This window comes from Pipistrellus kuhlii, unplaced genomic scaffold (genome assembly GCF_014108245.1).
Source record: "Pipistrellus kuhlii isolate mPipKuh1 unplaced genomic scaffold, mPipKuh1.p scaffold_m20_p_30, whole genome shotgun sequence".
NCBI classification, from domain to species: domain Eukaryota; kingdom Metazoa; phylum Chordata; class Mammalia; order Chiroptera; family Vespertilionidae; genus Pipistrellus; species Pipistrellus kuhlii.
The window spans coordinates 3062934-3083640 of NW_023425530.1; the positions used below are offsets into that span (position 1 = coordinate 3062934).

The window sequence follows — 20707 nt, forward strand, 5'->3', positions numbered from 1 at the left end:
GAGGTAAAAGCAGAAATCAAGTAGGTTTAACTTCTACTAAAAAGTAGGTTAGTGGCTTGAGCTGGGACTTCCTGCCCCCACACATTATCTGAAACTGGTCTAGGTGTCCTGCTGCAGCAGCCTGCACAGCCACAGAGCTCTCTCAGATTTTCCCTTCTCCTTCCCCTCCTCTTCCCCTCCATCCTTCCTTTTCCACATCCCTCCTACCCTTACTCATCCTCCTTACCTACACTTTCTCTTCCTCTCCTTCACCTCAAGGCTGGATGGAATGATCTTTAAAGATTAAATTTAGTGAGAGTTCCATCCCCAAGCGGAAGTTGGTGGCTGAGATAAATACATTGGCCCCACACCTTGGTCTCTGCACAAAGCCACGGAAACAGAAAGACCATGATGAGAGTAAAGGAAACTCCAGCGGGGGCTGGGGCTCTGCATCTGGGGCTGTCCCACCTCCCACCTGCCCAGTAAGGGCACAGAGGCATGAAGCCCTGCGTCCTTAATAGGAGTGGAGGTGGAGGTGGGGGTAGCATCCCCGCCTCTGTCTCCCCACCAGGAACATGGAGACAGCAATGGCTCCTGCCCAGGCACTGACAGGAGATGTCTGGTATAGGGAGAGTGCCCGAGAAACGCTCTTTGTATTTCTAACTCACTTATGGCACACACCGCTTATGGAGCTCTGACTGTGTTCCAGGCACCATACCCAATGGCTTCTTGGGTCTGATCTGATTTCATCTTTTCAACGAGCCGAGGTCACTGCTGTGACCTCCCATTTTGCAGAAGAGAAAACTGAGGCACTGAGAGGTGATAGGACTTGCTCAGAGACACACAGCCAGGATGTGGTGGAGTGAAATTGGAACCTAGGAGTATCAGGTTGCAAAGCCTGTTTCCTTCGCTGCTGTACCAGACAACAATGACAATAAAATAATAATTTATTCACCTCTGGGTCCCAGCCCTCATCGTAGGCTCCTTGGAAATAAGACTTCCCTCCAATCCCAACAAAGTATATGTTCATTTGCACAGACCATCTATGCGTATCATCACTTCCTCTCCCCGACACTCTTCCTGTGCCCCCAGTCACTCCGAGCTTCCACAACGCCGAGGGTATGCCACTCTGTACCGATGCCTGCAATAAGGGTGCTGGGCAGGAGGTAGTCTTCACGACCTCAGGAGTCGTGGATTGGAGGGCAAGGCAGACCTGGGCATGCAGTCTCTGCTTCCCCCAAGCTTCCTGCATGGAGCTGAGCCAGCTGGGTTCAGGGTTCTTATCCATAAAGTGATGTCTGTGAGTCATTCCATCGATCCCTCTGTCTCTACAAGCCACTCTTGCCTTATGACGAGGTTGACCAAGATGCAGCATTTGCCATTTATTCCAAGACCAGCAGTCAAAGGCCCAGGGTTACAGACAATGTCTGGTCCTTACCCGGGATGTGTTCATCTTGGCTGATAGGAACCTCAGGCTGTGTGTGTGTGTGTGTGTGTGAGTGTGTGTGTGTGTGTGTGTGTGTGAGATCATGATGCTGTGTGTGTGTGATGAGTCTGACTGTGACGTGGCATGTGGAAGTCTGATGTGATGATCATGTGTGTGACTGTTCAGCCTGTGTGGGTGTGTGGGGTTGTGTTGATAACTTGTGTTGTGTCACACGTGGTTATCAAGCAATGTCTCCAAGCTCTAGGGGTGGCTGGGTTTTTGGCCCCTTGAGGTGCCTGCTGGCTCCCCAAGTGCTGAGTTCTGGAGAGGTCTCTACTAGCTGGATTGTCTGTCTCCTGAGGCACCTCTCCAGTCAGACCCCCTGTCAACCGGCTACTGCTCCATTCTTCACACCATGAAGGCCCCGAAGTAGGACCGTGTACCATCCCGAAGCCGGATCAGGCGCTCCTCCAGCACCCGGACGACCACCTCCTCCCCTGCGTCCAGGTGCACCACGCCACCTAGAAAGCTGCTGTCCCACCAGACGCGGGAGCCAGTCCCTTGCTCGCAGGTTGACTGCCTGCTGACCAGCAGCTCCAGCTCCTTGGGATAGCGGGGTGTGCGCTTGTAGAGGCCGTGGGTGATGGGCAGGCCTCTGGCCAGCCCCTTTGGGCAGCCCACTCCCCCTAGCTGCACCTTGGAGTAGATATAATAGTAGCCGGCTTGGACAATCACCAGGGCACCCTCTTGGTAGCGGAGGTTCCTCAAGAAGGCCAGGCCCAGCTTCGACTCCCATAGCAGCGGGCCCCCACTGCTGGTCAAGCTGAAGTTGGCCCCTGGGGAGGGAGACAAAGGGAACTGCTCAGCACATGTCCCAAACTTGCTGTGTGAACTTAGGCCAGTCACCGCCCCTCTCTGAGCCTCCGCCCCTCTCTGAGCCTCTGCCTCTGTGCTAGGCTGTTTGAGAACTTTCTACGTATGAACTCACTTCATCCTCTCTGGCAGGTTGGGAAATCAAGGCACAGAGCAGTGAAGTCACTTGCTTCTTATACATATTAACTCGTCTCGTTGCCCTCTGATAGGCAGGAAAACCGAGGTATGGAGCAATTAAGTGACTTGAGAAAAGCACCAAAACGGTAGTGGTTGCCCTGGCCAGTGTTTCTCAGTAATTAGAGCATCCACCCCAAGCACTGAAGGGTCATGGGTTTGATTCCCAAGTCAAGAGACCCGGTGGGTTTGGGCTTCAGGCTGGAGGCAAACAATTGATCTCTCTTCTCTCTCCCTTCTCTCCTCCTTCTCCCCCTTCCTCCTTTCCTTGCACTCTCTCTAAAAATCAGTGGAAAAAAATAACCTCTGGTGAGGATTACCACAAATAAAACACCACACACAAAAACCTCATAGTGGCCCAGCCAGTGTAGCTCAGTAGTTGAGCATCGACATATGAACCAGGAGGTCATGGTTTGATTCCCAGTCAGGGCACATGCCTGGGTTGCCAGCTCAATCCCCAGTATAGGGTGTGTAAGAGGCAGCCAATCAATGATTCTCTCTCATCATTGATATTTCTGTCTCTCTCTCTCTCTCCCTTCCTCTCTGAAATCAGTAAAAAAATAAAAAAATAGAAATAAACACACACACACACACACACACACACACACACACACACACGAGAGAACACCTTGTACTGGCAGACTGGGGAATGAAGGCAGAACCCACCCTGGCCTAGCATCCTTAAAACCTCTGTGTGTTTCAGTTTCTGTCTCAATAAAATGGAGATATGGAGAGTATCTGCTTAGGAGTTAATGAATTAATATGTATAAAGGGTATTTAGTGCATGACGTGTGTGAGCCCTGTTTACAGGTTTATTCAATGAATAAAGTTAGAAATACATGGACCCAGGCAGTGCCTGTGCTCTGGGTGACTCTGAATAAATATTGAGTGAGTGAGTGAATGAATGAATACTCTGACATGTTGTGTGTCTGTCTGGTCTTCCCAGGACACCTTGACCCTCACCCCTTGCCAGGACCCGGGGTCCCCCTCACCTGTCAGATGTGCTGCCGGGTTCGTCTTGTGGGACCTTGCCTCTGGAGAGAGAGTCAGATGTCAGAGGTGAAGGCAGGTAAGGGCCAGTCTCCCAGAGTTCATCAAGTCCACTTACTGGTGTCAACCCCACCCTTTCCGGAGTGACCCAAACTTCTGCTTCTCAGGATTGGGGGAGGGGCACCTGTGGGACTTTCTGTCCCTTGTGCAATGGGGGTGGAGGCAGCGTGGGAACCATCCGATGCCCCTCCCCGGGGACCAGCACCCTGACTCACCTGGCGTCAGCTGCTCCCAGGATCCTGCATCTCTCTCCTGAAAATGCAGAGGAGCCCAGAGTAAGGACCTGTGGGGCCCCTCCCCTGGCATCACTCAGACTCACATGCAGATCATGCGTCCAGCATCACCCTCAGATACTAGTACACACCCAGGGCCACATGCACACACCACACAGTAACCTCATCAACACATGGTGCCTCAGTTTTCCTCTCTGTAAATGGGCATATGAAGAGTGCCTGCCAAGGATTCAATGAATTCATATGTGTGAAGTATATTACAGCCCTTGGCACGCAGTAAGCACTCTACAAGTATTTATTCAATAAATAATGTTCAAGATACATAGACCTGTGGACATAAATGCCAGCATGTGGATATGGGCACATGACACTGGACACTTAGGTATCACTGACAGACACATGTGGATCCACACACATGGATGCCTGGTTTATGGATCCAGATGGGTCTGTGACACACAGAGACCCAGAAACAAAAACAACATCAATCCATGGGCTGTGGACTGGCAGGTGCGTGGACATGTGTGTGTGTGTGTGTGTGTGTGTGTGTGTACATAGGACAGCAGTACAGTCCACATGGACTTGCACACGTGGCCACCAGATCCAGATACAAAGATAAATGACCTGGAGACACAGGGCACAAGGTCTTAACCACATGGGCATAGCATAAGACACACAGACCTACAGGCATGGCCAGCAGACAGACAGTCACATCCACGGCCAACTGGAAACGGATGCAGAGAGATTTTCAGCCACCTGGACAAAGTGGATTAGCGGCAATCCCAATAATAGTGATCAAGAATCGCCAATAAATACTATGCAAGTCGTGTAGATTCCAGGGGCTACAGACAGCAAAACTGTTTTATAAACACTTGCTAAGAGACTAGATCCGAATTATTCCCAAACTAAGAGAAATGATAATCAAGTGACACCATACAGAAGCTAGCTAACGCCATAATAGCAATCATACTGTAATATAAATGTATCAAATTAATACGTTGTACACTTTAGATTTCCACAGTGTTGTATGTCAGTTATATCTTAATTTTATTTTTTAAAATATGTATTTATTGATTGGAGAGAGATAAAGGGAGAGGGAGACAGAGAGAAACTTTGATCCACCGCAGCACGGGGATCGAGCCTGAAACCTGGGCATGTGCCCCTGACAGTGAATTGAACCGTCGACCTTGCAGTACATGCGACAATGTTCAACCAAACGAGGCATACTGGCCAGGGCAGTTATATCTTACTTTTTTTTTTTTTTTTTTTTTTTTAAGAAAAGGAAGAATGCTTTCCATTGGTTGAACTCTTGCTATATGCCAGCTACCATGGGCACGCATTTTATTCCCTCTGAGGCAAACACTCTTATTTTTATGTCCATTTCACAGATAAAGAAACTGAGGCCCAGGGAGATGAATGAACTTGCCTGGGGCTGCTCTGAGTCTGGCCCCCGCCCCGCACAGCCATGCACAAAGAGAGACACACAGGGACACAGGAGACCTGCTTACCTCTGGCCCCCAGCCCCCACTCACCGGCAATGAGGTGACTATTTGTCCCAGGCGCCAGTGCAGGTGCAGCAGAAACCACCCCTGTAGGGCCAGCCCGGCCACAAGCAGCAGCAGCAGGAGGACCAGACTCAGCCGGGCAGCGCTGCAAGCCTGTCTCCGGGGCTTGCGCTCCAGCTTCCTGAACGGGATGTCCGTCTGTCCGTCCACCACGAACACCGAGGGCCGCACCACTGTCTCCTCCATGCCTACGTGGATGAGGCTCTAGATGCCCAGGCTAGGCTTGCACGGCTGGGTCCTGCGGGCTGGGAGGAAAACCACAATTGCCCAACGCTCCTGGGCTTCGCACGCTACAGACAGGCACCCGTGGGTCCCGGGGCCGCCTTTAGAGCTGTGGCTTGGCCCCTCCTCTTTCCCCCTTGCCCTCCTCTCCTTCCTGTCACCACACCCCCGCTGGCCCCATCTCACTCTCACTCATGCCGTCGCTCATACTTTCCAGAGGCAGCTGAAGATGTGACTCAGGTGGGGATCAGAGAGCAGAGGTCCCAGCTTTCCCTTCTGGCCACTTCATTCACTTGGTTGCCAAATATGAATTGAGCATCTCCTATGTGCCACTGTTCCAGGTGTGGGGCCACAGCCATGAACAAGACAGACAGAGGTCAATGGTCCTACAGAGCTCCTATTATAGTCAGGTGAGAAAGACAATGAGCCCAATACATAAGAGAATAATATGTAGTATTTTAGACTGAGACATGGAAAATACAAGAGTGTTTTTTGTGTGTGCACACATATAGATGGCTGTGTATATGCTTGAGTGTACATGCATATTGTGTGCGAGTGTGTGCATGCATGTGTATGCTGTTTGTATATGTACATGTATGAGTGCGCATGGAGGTGTGTGCAGGTGGAAGCACACATGTGTGTGTTCATACACGTGGATGTTTGCACGTGTGTACACATGTGTGCGCAGGTGTGGTATCTGCATGTGTGTATTCATGTGTGCGTTTTAAGTTTTAATTGGAACTCAAAGTCATGGAGTGGAACCACTGTCCATACAGTTAAATAAGCTCAGGGCCTGGGAGCCATTCTGGACCTTCCCTTTATCTTGTCCTCCACATCCCACCTTTCAGTGAGCCCTGACATTGCAACCTCCAACCAGGTCTCAGATTCAGCCACCTGTTTCCATCCCCACAGCTCCTATTACCAGCTAGACAACGATGAGACATCGGTTCTTGCCTTCTTGAAGGAAAGATTTTAGCCAAGAGGCAAAAATCGGCAAAGCAAGCAAGAATTTATTGACCGCAGCAAAAGCGCCACTCAGGACAGTGAAACGTGGGCAAGCTTAGCATGCCTTAGGTCAGTGGTCGGCAAACCCATTAGTCAGCAGAGCCAAATAACAACAGTACAATGAATGAAATTTCTTTTGAGAGCCAAATTTTTAAAACTTAAACTTCTTCTAACACCACTTCTTCAAAATAGACTCACCCAGGCTGTGGTGTTTTGTGGAAGAGCCACACTCAAGGGGCCAAAAAGCCGCATATGGCTCAAGAGCCTCAGTTAGCCGAGCACTGCCTTAGGGATGCATGCCTGGAAGAGCACTGCCTTAGGGATGCATGCCTGGGAGAACACTGCCTTAGGGATGCATGCCTGGAAGAGCACTGCCTTAGGGATGCATGCCTGGGAGAACACTGCCTTAGGGATGCATGCCTGGAAGAGCACTGCCTTAGGGATGCATGCCTGGAAGAGCACTGCCTTAGGGATGCATGCCTATGAGGGACAGAGAGGAGGCAGCTAAGGCCCGGGCCTCTTGCCCAGAAGGAGAGTGCACACTGGGTCCTTTGTGTTGAGGGTATTTTTCTTTCTCTTGCAGAGACATTGAAGGCAGGAGGGTCCTAGGGGAGGTTTGGCAGAATAGTCATCAGTTTTCCAGGGGTGTGTTCTCCACTGATGATGCCGGGGATCATTAGTCCTGGCAGCTGGTCCTGAGGCAGCCACAGCGTCACTTGTCTGCTTGTGCTGATTTCCTGGGCCTGGAGCTGAAGCACAACTGAGGCCTAGATGTTATCTTTAGGGAGGAAAGTCAGGGGGTCTAACCTGCATGGCTAACAATCTCTCTCAGACATGACATTCCAGTCAAAGTTTTGGTTGATAAAACTACGTACAATTGGAAACTGGTCTTATTGAATTCATGCAAAGAAATGTATTACCATGGCTCACTCAATAAGAATTGCTAAGTTCTGGAGGAATGAGGTAGGGAGAAAATATATAATTTACCAAATTGCTTTAAAAATAAGTCTTATATCTAGAAAGCAAGAGGAATATCCTTGCACTTTTAATAAAGTAGAAAAGAACAAAACTTTAATTCTGTATTAGTTTTCTTTTGATCTTTAAATTCATTTATATAATTTAGCTCATCATTCAGCTTACCTATATAATTTGTTTTCAAGATTTCTCTTCACAAACCTTCTACAACTTTCACAAACCTTCTTACCCATTCAGAAATAACCAACTTTAAAACAATTTTCTTCCTTTTCCTTAAAAAATATCTCCAAACTTTATACTTTCTATCATCAAACCATACAATTTCTTTCTAATTTAATTTGAATTCTTAACTCTTAGGAAATTTAATTTTTAGTGATTACTAAAAAGTAAGCAATTGGCATTTAGATTAGCAAATATATATCATATTGGACTTCTCCATTGGCAAACACACTCAAACTTTTTTTTAAAGTATATTTTTATTGATTTCAGAGAGGAAGAAAGAGGGAGAAGAGAATGATGAGAGATCCATTGATTAGCTCCCTCTGCATACCCCCAACTGGGGGCCGAGCCCGCAACCCAGATATGTGCCCCTGACCAGAATTGAACCTGGGACCTTTCGGTATGCAGGCTGACATTCTATCCACTGAGCCAAACCAGCTAGGGTCACTTCAAAGAGACATTTTTTTAAAATCAAATGTAATATATTTATTGAAAACTTCAAATCTATTTTCTAGCCTTTTTTTTTTGTAATAAAACACTCAAAGTAGGTGAAATTCAGTCTTGTCTAGCAATTAATGTTTAACATCTGAAATACTACATTAATTTAGATCCACTCAAATGGCTAAGGTGTGTTGTTTTTTTTTTCTTTTTTCTTTTCCTTTCAATAAGGATTACCTCCCAGAAACTTGCATTTTAAAATAAGGCCCAAGTATGATTTGGTGGGCTTTGAATTATTTCTGGAACCATACTGCTGGCCCTGTAAAGACTTTTTTTGTAAAAAAAAAAAAAAAGGAGAGTGATTCTTTTTTCTTTTTAAAAAAATATTTTTATTAATTTCAGAAAGGAAGGGAGAGAGAGAGAGATATACAGAAAAATCAATGATGAGAGAGAATTGTCTGTCAGCTGCCTCCAGCACACCCTCACTGGGGATTGAGCCTGAACCCTGGGCCATTTTTGGCCTGGCCAGTGAGACACCAGGTTTAATCCCTGGTTGGGGCACATGTAGGAGGCAACCAGTTGATGTTTTTCTCTCACACATCGATGTTTTTTCTCCTCCTCCTCCTTCTCCTCCTCCTCCTCCTCGTTCCCCTCCTCCTCTTTAATATCAATAAAAATAATTTTTAAAAAGCATTCCCCCATTTTTAGAATGCTTCCTTTTCATATGGGTAGTTTTCTTCGGGCCCATAGCAATTACAGAGAGATCTTCTTTACAGGTAGTATATAACTTAGGGTCATCTCTGGGAGCCATAGACTTGGGTATACCGGACCTTTGCCCATTTCCCTGGGACCAGCAAAGCAGGTCTAGCTGCAAGTCTTACGAAGGTCTTGGTTGTTCCTTAAGGCCATGGAGGCTTGGACATATGGGACTTCAGTTCATTGGCTCTGGTGATGGCAGAGAAAATCTAAGCTGGAGAATGGTGTGATAATGAAGGCTTCCATTCTTCAGCCAGGCCTCCTGGTTCCCAGTTTATATTGGGGCCAGGCTGTATTGCAAAAGAAGGCTAATCTCTTTTTCTTTTGGGTTTGGGGATCAAATTTTGACCAATTATTCAGAATCCATTCTAGGGGTGAGTCCTGAGGAATGGAATAGAATAGAGGGGGCAAATAGGAGAAACAAGCACCCCCATTCATCCCCTCCACTCCCATAGTGGACTTGAAAGAGAGCATCTCCTCCCCTCCCCCACATTGTGCCCAGGTTTGGGGACTCAGCTAGCCTTACCATGTAACCGACCCCACCCCTACCCACATGTCTTGTGCTAGAGCTCATCAACCCCTAAAGTCCCAGATGGAATCTCTTTCCTCTCTGACACCTTGTTGCCAGGGTTCAGGTGCACACACTAGTCTTGAACAACTGAACTCACCAGTGCATCTCTCATCTTTCCCATTCCATATGAGTTGCCAGCAAAGTAGATCTGAATGAGAATATATGGTCAATTGCTATTCCTGTTGTGTTCATACAAATTTTCAGGTCAAATGGAAACTGGACTTAATATGGTAAATAAATTGGTCTGAATTTGGCTCCTTGATAAAAATAAGAATGATTTTAGAAGGAAAATTTTATTTCAATAGCCCCCATAAAACATAGTTGTGGATATTAGACGTTAGTTCAGTTAAAAGCTTTATTGTTCACCTGTGAACTAAACTGGGTCCTGGATTTTTCTAGTATTCTCAAATATTCGCCTCCCAGCCTCCAGACTCATGCTTTATTTTTCTTCCATTCCTTGACTTGGAATTATTGGGAACTAAACCTTTTTTCTCCTATTGGACCATTCATTACAATTCTTGCCCCAATAATACTGAGATTTGTAACACAGTTTGTTTCCACTAGGTTACAAGCACTACTTGTACTCAGGGAATACCGCCCCTCGACACCATCACAAACAACCTCCTTCCCTGCCCAGGCCTCAGCACCCCTCTGACAGAGATCAGGGATCTCTGTGCTCTGAAGGAAAGCCTCAGCTCTCTTTAGCAGAAGTAGCTACAGAAGAGACCTTGTGCTCTATTTCTCTGAAAGGATTCAGAGCCAAGATCCTTGAGTGGGGAATGTAATAGGCAGTTAGACAGACATGAGCAGAGCAAGGATGGTGGGCGATTCAGAAGGTCACCAGGGCAGAAAGCTCTGGGTGCCTCGCAAGGGGCAAAACTGGGAAAACAAGGACCTTGACCCCAGGGTAACCTTTCCTCCCTAGCATATTGCTGGTAATGCAGACCTCCTGACTTTTCCTCCCTAAAGGTAACATCTAGGCCTCAGTTGTATTCCAGGCACAGAAAAGCAGCAAAAGCAGACAGGTGATATTATGGCCGCCTCAAGACCAGCTGCAATGATTAATTACTTCCTGCGCTGGCCCCTCCTCCTTTCCTTGCCCCACAGGTTCAAATCCCTTAAACCCTAAGGGACCCCATGAGACTTGCAACCAGGGGAGCAATGGGCAGCAGCAGCTCATCCCAGGCTAACCTCCGGACCCTGACTCCAAGGCCCCCTTCAGTCAGCTAAAGAAACCCAGCCTAGGCTCTCCTATTGCTTTTTCTATGTGAGGCCCTTCCTTGTTTCACTGAGCGTGCTTTTGCTGAAGTCAATAAACTCTTGCTTGCTTTGCTGCCTTTGTCTCTTGGCTGAAGTTTTTGCTTCAAGAAGACAAGAATCGAGGTCTTGTTGCCTCCTTGTTAACACGACTAGCTGAGCTACTAGTAAATGCTATTGACTTGTGAAGGAAAAGAGCCACATGTTAATCTGACAAGCTCAGGGAAGGCTTGCGTGGCAATCTTGCAAACTCAGAGACCTAAAATAACCACAAAAGATGGTTTAAAAAATTAAATATCTAACTACAAACAGGTTATAGTGGGTAGTCATGTCCTAGACCGGATATTTCACCTGACAAAGATCAACTTAGATCTTCTTTACTGAGCCCATTTGTCTTCCGGCCTCTAAGATAACATATCTGTGAGATGCCTGGATAACTTGTAACTTCCTTTTTACCTGGGACCCCTCAGGGCACAACAAAGGTCCTGGAGACATTCCCTCATTGTTATTGTTATCAAAGTATCCAGTATCCATCTCTGAAAAAGAAGCACATGTCCATCATTTCACCTTTTACCCTATCCCAGAGGCTTCCCCACTTTGCTCTGTCCCACTTCCCTAACCTATCACCAATGAATTTTATGTAACTCACCTACGTCCTTTTCCTTTGATTGCAATGTATAAATATAGGTGTAACCCTGCATTCTCCGGAGCGTTATCTCAATCCATTGAGGTTCGGCTTCCGGCATCTGTCCCAGTTTGGCTCAAATAAACTCACAAAAATTCTTTACAGGTTTCAATGTGTGTGTGTGTGTGTGTGTGTGTGTGTGTGTGTGTGTGTGTGTCCCCGTTAACAGACTGAATGTGTGTATCCCTCAAAATTCATATGTGGAAGTTCTAGCTTCCCAGAGTGATGGTATCTGAAAGTGGAACTTTTGGGAGATTATTAGGTCATGAAGGTAAAGTCCTAGTGATGGGATTAGTACCCTTATAAGATGACACACGAGAGAGATTCTCTCTCCCATGTGAGCACACAGTGAGCAGGTGCCATCTGCAAGCCAGGAAGAAAGCTCTCTCCAGAACCCCACCAAGCTGGCACCCTCATCTTGGCTTCCAGCTCCCAGACTGTGCGAGATAAAGACCTGTGGTTTAAACCATTCAGTCTAGGGCAGTGGTTGGCAAACTGCGACTCGCGAGCCACACGTGGCTCTTTGGCTCCTTGAGTGTGGCTCTTTCACAAAATACCACATGCAGGTGTGCACGTACAGTGCGATTGAAACTTTGTGGCCCATGCGCAGAAGTCAGTTTTCGGCCTTCTATTTTGAAGAAGTGGAGTTAGAACACTCCAAGGGGCCAAAGAGCCGCATGTGGCTCGAGAGCCGTGGTTTGCCCACCACTAGTCTAGGGTATGTTGTTCTAGTAGCCCGAATGGACTGACACATTAAGGCACCCATCATTTCTTGCGTGGACGGTTGCAGTAGCTTTCCAGCTGGATGTCCTGCTTTACCTCCTGTCACCTTACAATTCACCCTCTGTCCTCTAGTTAGTGTGACCTTCCTTAGTTATTTATATTTTATCTTATTGAGGTGAAATTCATATATCCTAAAACTAGCCATTGCAAAGCAGGCTGCTCTGTGGCATTTAATACATTGACAATGTTGTGTAACTCTATCTAGTTCCAAGACAATTTCAATGCCCCCAAAGGAAACTCTGGAGTTTAAGCAGTTACTTCCCATCCCCCAATCTTCCCAGCCCCTGGCAACCACTACTCTGTGTTCTTGCTCTATCTAATTACCTGTTCTGAATGTTTCATAAAAATGGAAATATGCAATGTGTGGTCTTTGTTCACCGAGTATAAATGTTCTCAAGGTTCATCCACATCATAGTGAGTGTCAGTGCTTTGATTCTTTGTTATGGCTGAAGAGTATTCCATTGTGTGGAAGGACCACATTTGTGAATCCGTTCATCTGTTGATGTGCATTTAGTTGTTTCCACCTCTTGGCTACTGTGCATTATGCTGCTGTGAGCCTGCATGCAAGTATATTTGTCAGGATATCAGGTTTCAGTTGTTTGGGGTGCAAAACTAGAGTGGAAATGGCCTGCATTAGCTTTTAGAACACTTAAGGGAGCTCTCATCCCCCTGATGATTAAAATCTTTCAATGGCCCAACTGGCATGGCTCAGGGGTTGAGCATTGACCTACAATAGGAGGTCATGGATCGATTTCTGGTCAAAGTCACATGCCTGGGTTACAGGCTCAATCCCCAGTGGGGGTGTGCTGGTGGCAGCCGGTCAATGATTCTGTCTAATTATTGATATTTCTATCTCTCTCTTCCTCTCGGCTGAAATCTTTCCTTCAAGAAGACAAGAACTGAGGTCTTGTTGCCTCCTTGATAACACGACTAAAGGCTGCATCTCTGAAAACAATAAAAATATATTTAAAAATTAAAAAAAATACATAAGCCGCCGCCACCGCTTCTTGCAGTCCATCTCAAGAATTAATACTATAAAGAAAACCTGATGAGACTTTTCCAGATTGTCCCCAGCTGATTATTTTCCCAACTGTACTGTGGATTGAAGTCTCCAGTTGCCACAGAACCAAGATTTGCCTAACAATGGCTCATCCAACTTCAAGTATGGCCGATTTTCAGAAACTTTTTGCAAAAGCAAACCACATAGTCATCATTTCAGGGGCTGGCATTACTGCTGAAAGTGGAATTCCAACTTTCAGAGGAGCTGGAGGTTATTGGAGGAAGTGGAAATCTCAGACCCTGGCCACTCCTGAGGCCTTTGCCCCAAATCCGTCCCTGGTGTGGGAGCTCTACCACTACCGGCGGGAAGTCATGCAGCGCGTGAAGCCAAACCCCGGGTACCTCGCCATCGCTGAGTGCGAGGCCCAGCTGCGTGATAAGTGGTAGGGGCCTTAGAGATAACAGTAGCAAATATAGTTACAAGAAGTCAGAGAACCGTAAAGTTAATGCATGTTATTTGGTTTGAACTTAAACATTACATACCTCTGGGGGGGAAAATACATAAAATCTTTTAATGGCCTCCCATTGAGCGTATAAGCAAAATTAAGCAGGCCAAATCCGGTGGACCTGCTGCTTCTGAGAGCAGTTCTCAGGGATGGGACATTAGTGAGCTATAGAGACACAGCTGGGTGTTCTCCTCTGCCCCCAAACCCCACTCTTCCTCCTCCAAAACATCAATGAGCTGCACCACAAGGCTGGTACAAAGAACATTCTGAAAACCCATGGTAGCATATTCAAAACTCAGTGTACCTCCTGTGGGGTTGTGGCTGAGAATTACAGAATCCAATTTATGAAGCTTTTGCAGGAAAAGGTCCTCCAGAACCCGAAACACAAGATGCCAAAATCCCATTGGAAAAACTTCCCCGGTGTGAAGAGGCAGGGGGCGGGAGCCCACTGCCACCTTAGGTCGTGTGGTTTGGAGAAAATCTGGATGCTGCCATTCTGGAGGATGTTGACAGAGAGCTGGCCCTCTGTGATTTATGTCTAGTGGTGGGAACTTCCTCCTTGGTTTATCCTGCCACCATGTTTGCCCCCCAGGTGTCTGCTAGGGATGTGCCAGTGGCCAAATTTAACATGGAAACCACTCAAGCCACAAACAAATTTAGGTTTCATGTCCAGGGGCTCTGTGGTAGGACACTCCTCATGAAATTGAGATGGTTTCTTAATTGTCTTGGGGCAGGGAGAGATTGTAGTACATCTAAGTACCAGGCCACAAACAGATGACACACAGTCTTGTGGATGGGGAGCTGAGTATTGGAAGATCTAAAAATATTCTCTGATTTCCTGGCTGGGATCCAACCTGTGGATAAGTGGTAGGGGCCTTAGAGATAACAGTAGCAAATATAGTTACAAGAAGTCAGAGAACCGTAAAGTTAATGCATGTTATTTGGTTTGAACTTAAACATAACATACCTCTGGGAGGAAAAAAGACATAAAATCTTTTAATGGCCTTCCATTGAGCATATAAGCAAAAATAAGCAGGCCAAATTCAGTGGACCTGCTGCTTCTGAGAGCAGTTCTCAGGGATGGGACATTAGTGAGTTATAGAGACACAGCTGGGTGTTCTCCTCTGCCCCCAAACCCCACTCTTCCTCCTTGACCAGCAGCCCAAACCTGACCACTGTCCATGCTCTGTGATGGTCACACTGATCACCCCAACATGTTGGAATGTCCTCTGTTAGTGATTGGAAGGCACTGAGTGGATGAATATCATTCTGGTGGTGACAACATGTCGCCTTGTGCCTGGACAGCTATCCAGATGAGAGAGCTGGGCCTTTAAGGGACAGGTTGGCTGAGATCTGGAGCAGAGAGAGAAACTGGCCTTGGCGGTCACCCCCACTCCCGCCCCTGCTTAGATTGCCACGCCTCAGATTGATCACTCTTCATGCAGAGAATGTCTCTAGCAGTGGGCCTTAAGTCATGCCATCACTCCAGTGGCCTATCCCACGCAAACAGGGCATGGCAGGGAGAAAGTGCCTTAATAATAGCTTCCATTGTACCTCTTACCCTTCAAAGCCTGAAATACTATCTTGTCCTTTAGAGAAGAAGCTTGCCATCCCCTGAGCTTAGACACTAAGTGGGTGTCACTATCTTGAAGCCCTTGTGCCCTCGCTCACCTGCAACAGGTATCTCAGGGCCTTTGCAAGTACTGTTCCTTCTGCCTGAAACAGTCTTTCCCACGTCTTCCTTGTCATCTATGTCTTGACTGAAGAACCCGCGCCCATCCCCCTCCTTCACAGGAGACTTCCCTGACCATCTGCATTAGGCAGGGGTTTCTGTATCAGACTTATATCTATATTTAATCTGTACCATCTATCTATCTGTATATGGGGAGACAGAGAAACAGGTTTATTTTAAGGAGTTGGTTCATGCAATTGTGTGGCTCTGCAAGTTGGAAATCTCCAGTGAGCTACATATTCAGTTGAGTTGATTCAGCATTTAGTCTGAAGGCCAGAATTTCTACACTGCTGTCTTAAATCTCTTCTTATTCAGGAAACCTGATTTTTTCCCTCTTCATCCCTTCAATAGATTGGATGAGACCCCCCCTCCCCCACATTATCAAAGGTAAAGTGCTTTTTCAAATATCCTATATAATAAAGAGGTAATATGCAAATTGACCACTCCACACACAAGATGGCCATCCCCTTGTGGTCAAAGATGGCCACCCCATGTGAACACAAGATGGAAGCCACACGATGTCCAGCAGGGGAGGCCAGTTGTGGGTGATTAGGGCAGCATGGGAGGGCAGTTAAAGGCGACCAGGCCTGCAGGGGAGGACAGTTGAGGGGGTGGGGGGGAAGCAGGTTGCAGGGGAGTGGTTAGAGGGTAATCAGGCAGCAGGGGAGCAGTTAGGCATCAATCAAACTGTCAGGGGAGTGGTTAGGTGGTTATCAGGTTGGCAGGCAGAAGAGATTAGGGGCAATCAGGCAGGCAGGCAGGCAGGCAGGCAGGCAAGCAGTTGGGAGCCAGCAGTCCTGGATTGTGAGAGGGATGTCCAACTGCCCATTTAAGTAGGCCGTCAGAAATCCTTCCAGGGGTTCCAGATTGGAGAAAGTGCAGCCTGGGCTGAGGGACACAAACTCCCCTACCCCGCATGCATGGATCTGGAAACTAGATGAGGCCTTTGGAGTCCCAGTTTCACTTTGCTCCACTCAGCCTGGTGGCTGTCATCTCCCCTCTGTCCCCTCCCTGCCCCCCCCCCCCCCCCCAGTTCTGGTGATGCTATGACTACAACAGTCCCAGCACTCTCTCCTCAATTGCTGACTCATGCCTTCCCCTCATTCACTCAAGCTTCCCGACCAGAAATGTCACCGTACCTGCCCTTTACCGCCCCCTCCTGGGCACAGCCGCCCCACTGGGTCCTCCAGAAGCATTGAGGAGTCTGCTCAGGCCCATCTAGAAAATGGTGACTGGGAGGTGAGCATAGAGAACAAAAGGGAATGCAGGTGAGAATGCCATTGGAGATAGGGAGCTGGGAATGAGGAATTTGAGAACAAGGGAGGCTGCAGGTGTGGATGCAGGTGAGAAAGGAGAGGAGACTGTAAGGTTGTGATGCTGACTGAGGACATAGGTAAAGATGCAGGAGAAGGTGCAGGTGAAAAAGTACGTAACTGAATAGGTAGAATGTAGGTAAGGATGCTGATAAGGAGACAGAAAGAGATCCAGATTAGAATTTAAAGATGCAGGCGAGGTCCCCGATGAGGATACAGGTTGAAAGACAGGTGAAAATATAAGTAAAGATACAGGTACGTTTATGGACAGACATGTAGGTGGGGGGTCCAGGCGAGGATGCAAAAATGCAGGTGGATATAGTCAAGGATGCAGGGATGAGAGGAGGTACAGATTCCAATGAGAATGTGGAAAAAATTCAGGATGCATCGAGAAGGCAAGTAAGCAAGTAGGTGAGAACCCAGGTGAGAAGGCAAGGAACTGCAGGTGAGGATGGTGAGGGCATCAGTGCACAGGAGAGAATGCAAGATTCTTGGGGGTTTCAAGTAAGGACGGAGCTGAGATGCAGGTGAGGCAGCTAGGGACCATAACTGTCGCTTTTCCTCTGGCACAGACTTCCAGACTTTGGGAGATCCCATAGAATACAATTTATGGATGAAAAAAAAAAAAAAAAAAGGCCACATGCTAATCTGACTAGTTCAGGGAAGACTTGCATGGCAGTTTTGCAAACTCAAAGATCTAAAGTAGCCACATATGATGGTCTGAAATGAAACCTTTAACTAAAAGCAGTTGATAGTGAATAGTCATGTCCTAGGCTGATATAATCCCTGACAAAGGACATTTTTTTACCTTAAATGAGCCCCCCCCCCATTTTTTTTTTCATCTAGGATAATATATCGTTGGAATGTCAAAATAATTTCCCTTTTTCCCAGCCTCCTGAAAGCACAAGCACCACTCTGCAGAGACCAGAAATTCCCTCATTGTTATTGAGTTAATTGTTGACCATTGACTATCTTGCACCGACTTACATAAAAGAAGTGTTTGTCTATCATTTTACTTTTTATCCAATCCCAGAGGTTTCCCTGCTTTGCTTTCTCCCACCTCACTAATCTATCATTCATGGATTTCATGTAAACCACTTATGTCTCCTCCTTTGACTGGAAAGTATCCAACAAGGTAAAAAAATGGCCATTCAATGGAGCATTATCCGAATATCCAATACGATGAGATTCTGCTTCCCTGCAATTGTCGACAGTGGTTCAAATAAACTCACAGAAATTCTTTGCAGGTTTTAATGTTCTTATGTTAACAAAGCTTTATTGGGGGAGAGGCCCAGTGAGGGCTCAGTTGGGACAACCAAAGACGACCATGTTCTCTGTGAAGCTGGCCAGGTCCCTGCACAGCTTCTTGTTCTCATCGTCTTGGCATTCATCCTCTTCAGGCCACAGTTCTACCCAGGTGTCCTTCCCAATAATGTACTTGATGCTGGGGAGGAGGACACATGGCAGGTCAGGAGGGGTCCTGGAAGTGTGTGGGGCGGGGGGCGAGCACACAATGTGCAGGGTGGGCACTCACTTGGATTTCTCTCCCCACAGGTCCGAGGACAGGCCCCATATGAGGTACTGTTTCCCCTCCTGCATCTTCAGGGCTGCTCTGCACTTGACGTGGCTGATGAACCTGCGCTCCTGTTTAGGCTGCACCTCGTCGGTGCCTGGAGGGGAGAGAAGGACACTGAGCTAGGGTGGAGAAGGCAGGAAAAGGAAGGGGAAGGCAGCAAGACAGAAGGCAGCCCAGGGCTGACCTGATTTGATGGTCTGCTTGATGACCATTATGTACTCGTCAAAATCATCTGACAGCTCCTTCCTGAGCAGGCTGGTCTTGTACACTGCGGGGGGAGGGGAGGTGGAATAGGGGGCAAAGAAGGGCCTGCATGGATCATGGGCAGGCTAGACAGCAGGGCACTCTACCTGTAAGGCATCTGGGCACATGCCTTCACAAGCAGCCACATGCAGCAACTCAGGGTCATACAACCACCATCTCACATAGTCACCCACAGCCATGTGCACAGTTACAGCCACCCACAACTCATCCCATACACAAGGACAGTTACTCCTGTCCACTGTCACCCACAACCACCATCTCTTACACACTGCCACATATGGTCACAGTAACTCACAACCACGTCTCACACTTAATCACCTACAGCCATACACACAATTATGGCCACTCACAATTCATCATATATACAGGGACAGCTATGCCTATCCACTGTCCCCATCACACAATCATGGCTATTTACAACCATACTCACATACACACACAACCACATCTACTCACAACTATCATTTTTCACATTTTTACGCATCGCCAACCCAGTCATAATCATGGCCTCTAATAATACACACACTAGTCACCCACAACCATAGCCTGAAACACATGAACCTGTGGCCACTCACAGCCAGTCACACACACAACCATGATCACATTTGCCATCACATTGTCTCACCCATACAACCACAGCCACACACACCATCAATCACACACAATCACACTTGCACGTGCATCTCCCCACCCCCTCCTCACCATAGTCCACTCCTGGCTCGCAGGCCTTGTCCAGCCGGTCTTCTGGGGTGACCTGGTCCTCTGAATGGTGCATGAAGCAGTTCTCTGTGGGGTGGGTGGGCAGGAGACGTGATCTAAGCTTCACTTCTCACCCAGGGTCCGCTACCCATGGATGTGGTCAGCTCCAGGCCCATCCCTCTTGGTGTTCCCTGGGTGTGGGCTTTTGGGGCCACTTGCATCACCATCATGGAAAGGGGCAGGATGGGGGGGGACAGAGTGTCAAGTGGGCCTGGCCTGCCACTTCCTGGCTCCTGTGCACCGACCCTCAGCACAGCGGCATATTTCATTGTGGCAGATTTTGCTCAGCCTTCCATCTTCCTTCTCCGGGTGGTAGAACTTGGTACAAGTCTCATCTGTGGACATAGGGAGTGGGAGGTGTCAGAGAGCTAAGCCTCCACCCTAGACAATGCCTGTGGGTCTCAGGTTTCCAACTCCAGTCCTTCAGACCTGGAGATGCCAGGTCCTGAACCCTGAGAGTCCCAGGTCCCCAATCACCAAGCCCTGGGACCCCCATCTTATAGAAACTTGGGACTTTCAGACCTCAGGCCCAAGGTTGGCTGCTCACCCAGGTTGTAATACGAGTACACCTTGACTGTCCCCGGCTGGATAAGCCCCACATTAAAGTACTGGTGAACTTTGAAAGCTATACAGTCCTCTTGATCATGTGAGATCTGGAAAAAGGAGGAGGTAAGTCAGTGGGCGACATGGGAGGGAGTCCAGTATAAGGAGAAATGGGGGACCAAGGAGGGATCTGCATGGAGAGGATAATGGAGGATGATGAACAAAGGTTAATGAGCAGTTCAAAACAAATCTGCTTTCTTTTTCTCCAAGGCTTGGGACTAGATTACACATCTCAGCCTCCCTTTCCATTTGATGTGACCATGAAATTGAATTCTGGCCAATGGATTGCTATGTCTGTGCCTACACACATCCCATGGTTATCAATACAGCACTGTGTATTCGAAAGTTGCTAAAATAATAAATCTTAATTTTTTAAAAAAATTGATTATAGAGAGGAAGGGAGAAGAAGAGAGAGATAAAAACATCAATGATGAAAGACCATCACTGATTGCTGTCTTCTCTGCACATGCCACACTGGGGACTGAGCCCACAACCTAGGCATGTACCCCTGACTGAAATCAAACCTGGGACCCTTCAGTCCACAGGCTGACACTCTTTCCACTGAGCCAAATTGACCAGGGCGTAAGATAGCAAGTCTTAAAAGTTCTCATCACAAACATACAAACATGTTATAACTGTGAGGTGGTACATGTGCTAACTAACCTTACTGTGGTCATAATTTTCCAATATACATATATCTAATCATTGCATTGTATACCTTAAACATACACAGTGTTATATGCCAAT

General features: G+C 47.4%; 2 protein-coding genes and 1 pseudogene across 2 annotated transcripts in view; 1 reads left to right on the forward strand and 2 right to left on the reverse strand.

The window, feature by feature from the left end:
* Positions 1 to 908: 908 nt before the first annotated feature.
* Positions 909 to 5608, reverse strand: TNFSF14 (TNF superfamily member 14). Its single transcript, XM_036459700.2, has 4 exons — positions 5265 to 5608; positions 3718 to 3754; positions 3445 to 3486; positions 909 to 2241 (listed from the first exon to the last, which is right to left on the reverse strand). Exons 1-4 carry the CDS (start codon positions 5481 to 5483, stop codon positions 1814 to 1816), a joined length of 726 nt encoding a protein of 241 aa, XP_036315593.1. The 5' UTR covers positions 5484 to 5608; the 3' UTR covers positions 909 to 1813.
* Positions 5609 to 13241: 7633 nt separating this feature from the next.
* Positions 13242 to 14340, forward strand: LOC123653333 (annotated as a pseudogene).
* A 3677-nt stretch (positions 14341 to 18017) lies between these two features.
* Positions 18018 to 20707, reverse strand: part of LOC118731258 (complement C3) — a 44761-nt gene continuing 42071 nt past the window's right edge. The window contains exons 36-41 of the mRNA XM_036459701.2: positions 19905 to 20010; positions 19603 to 19692; positions 19301 to 19384; positions 18519 to 18602; positions 18293 to 18428; positions 18018 to 18202 (exon numbers count right to left, since the gene is read on the reverse strand). Of these exons, the coding sequence (XP_036315594.1) occupies positions 18061 to 18202; positions 18293 to 18428; positions 18519 to 18602; positions 19301 to 19384; positions 19603 to 19692; positions 19905 to 20010 (642 nt within the window). The 3' untranslated portion in view covers positions 18018 to 18060. The remainder of the gene's footprint in view (positions 18203 to 18292; positions 18429 to 18518; positions 18603 to 19300; positions 19385 to 19602; positions 19693 to 19904; positions 20011 to 20707) is intronic.

Coding starts and splice junctions, on each gene's coding strand:
- TNFSF14 (XM_036459700.2), bottom strand. CDS start 5,483: ATGGAGGAGACAGTGGTGCGGCCCTCGGTGTTCGTGGTGGACGGACAG. Junction 3,755..5,264: donor AAATAGTCACCTCATTGCCG/GTGAGTGGGGGC, acceptor CTGCATTTTCAG/GAGAGAGATGCAGGATCCTG. Junction 2,242..3,444: donor CCCGGCAGCACATCTGACAG/GTGAGGGGGACC, acceptor CTCCCTCCCCAG/GGGCCAACTTCAGCTTGACC.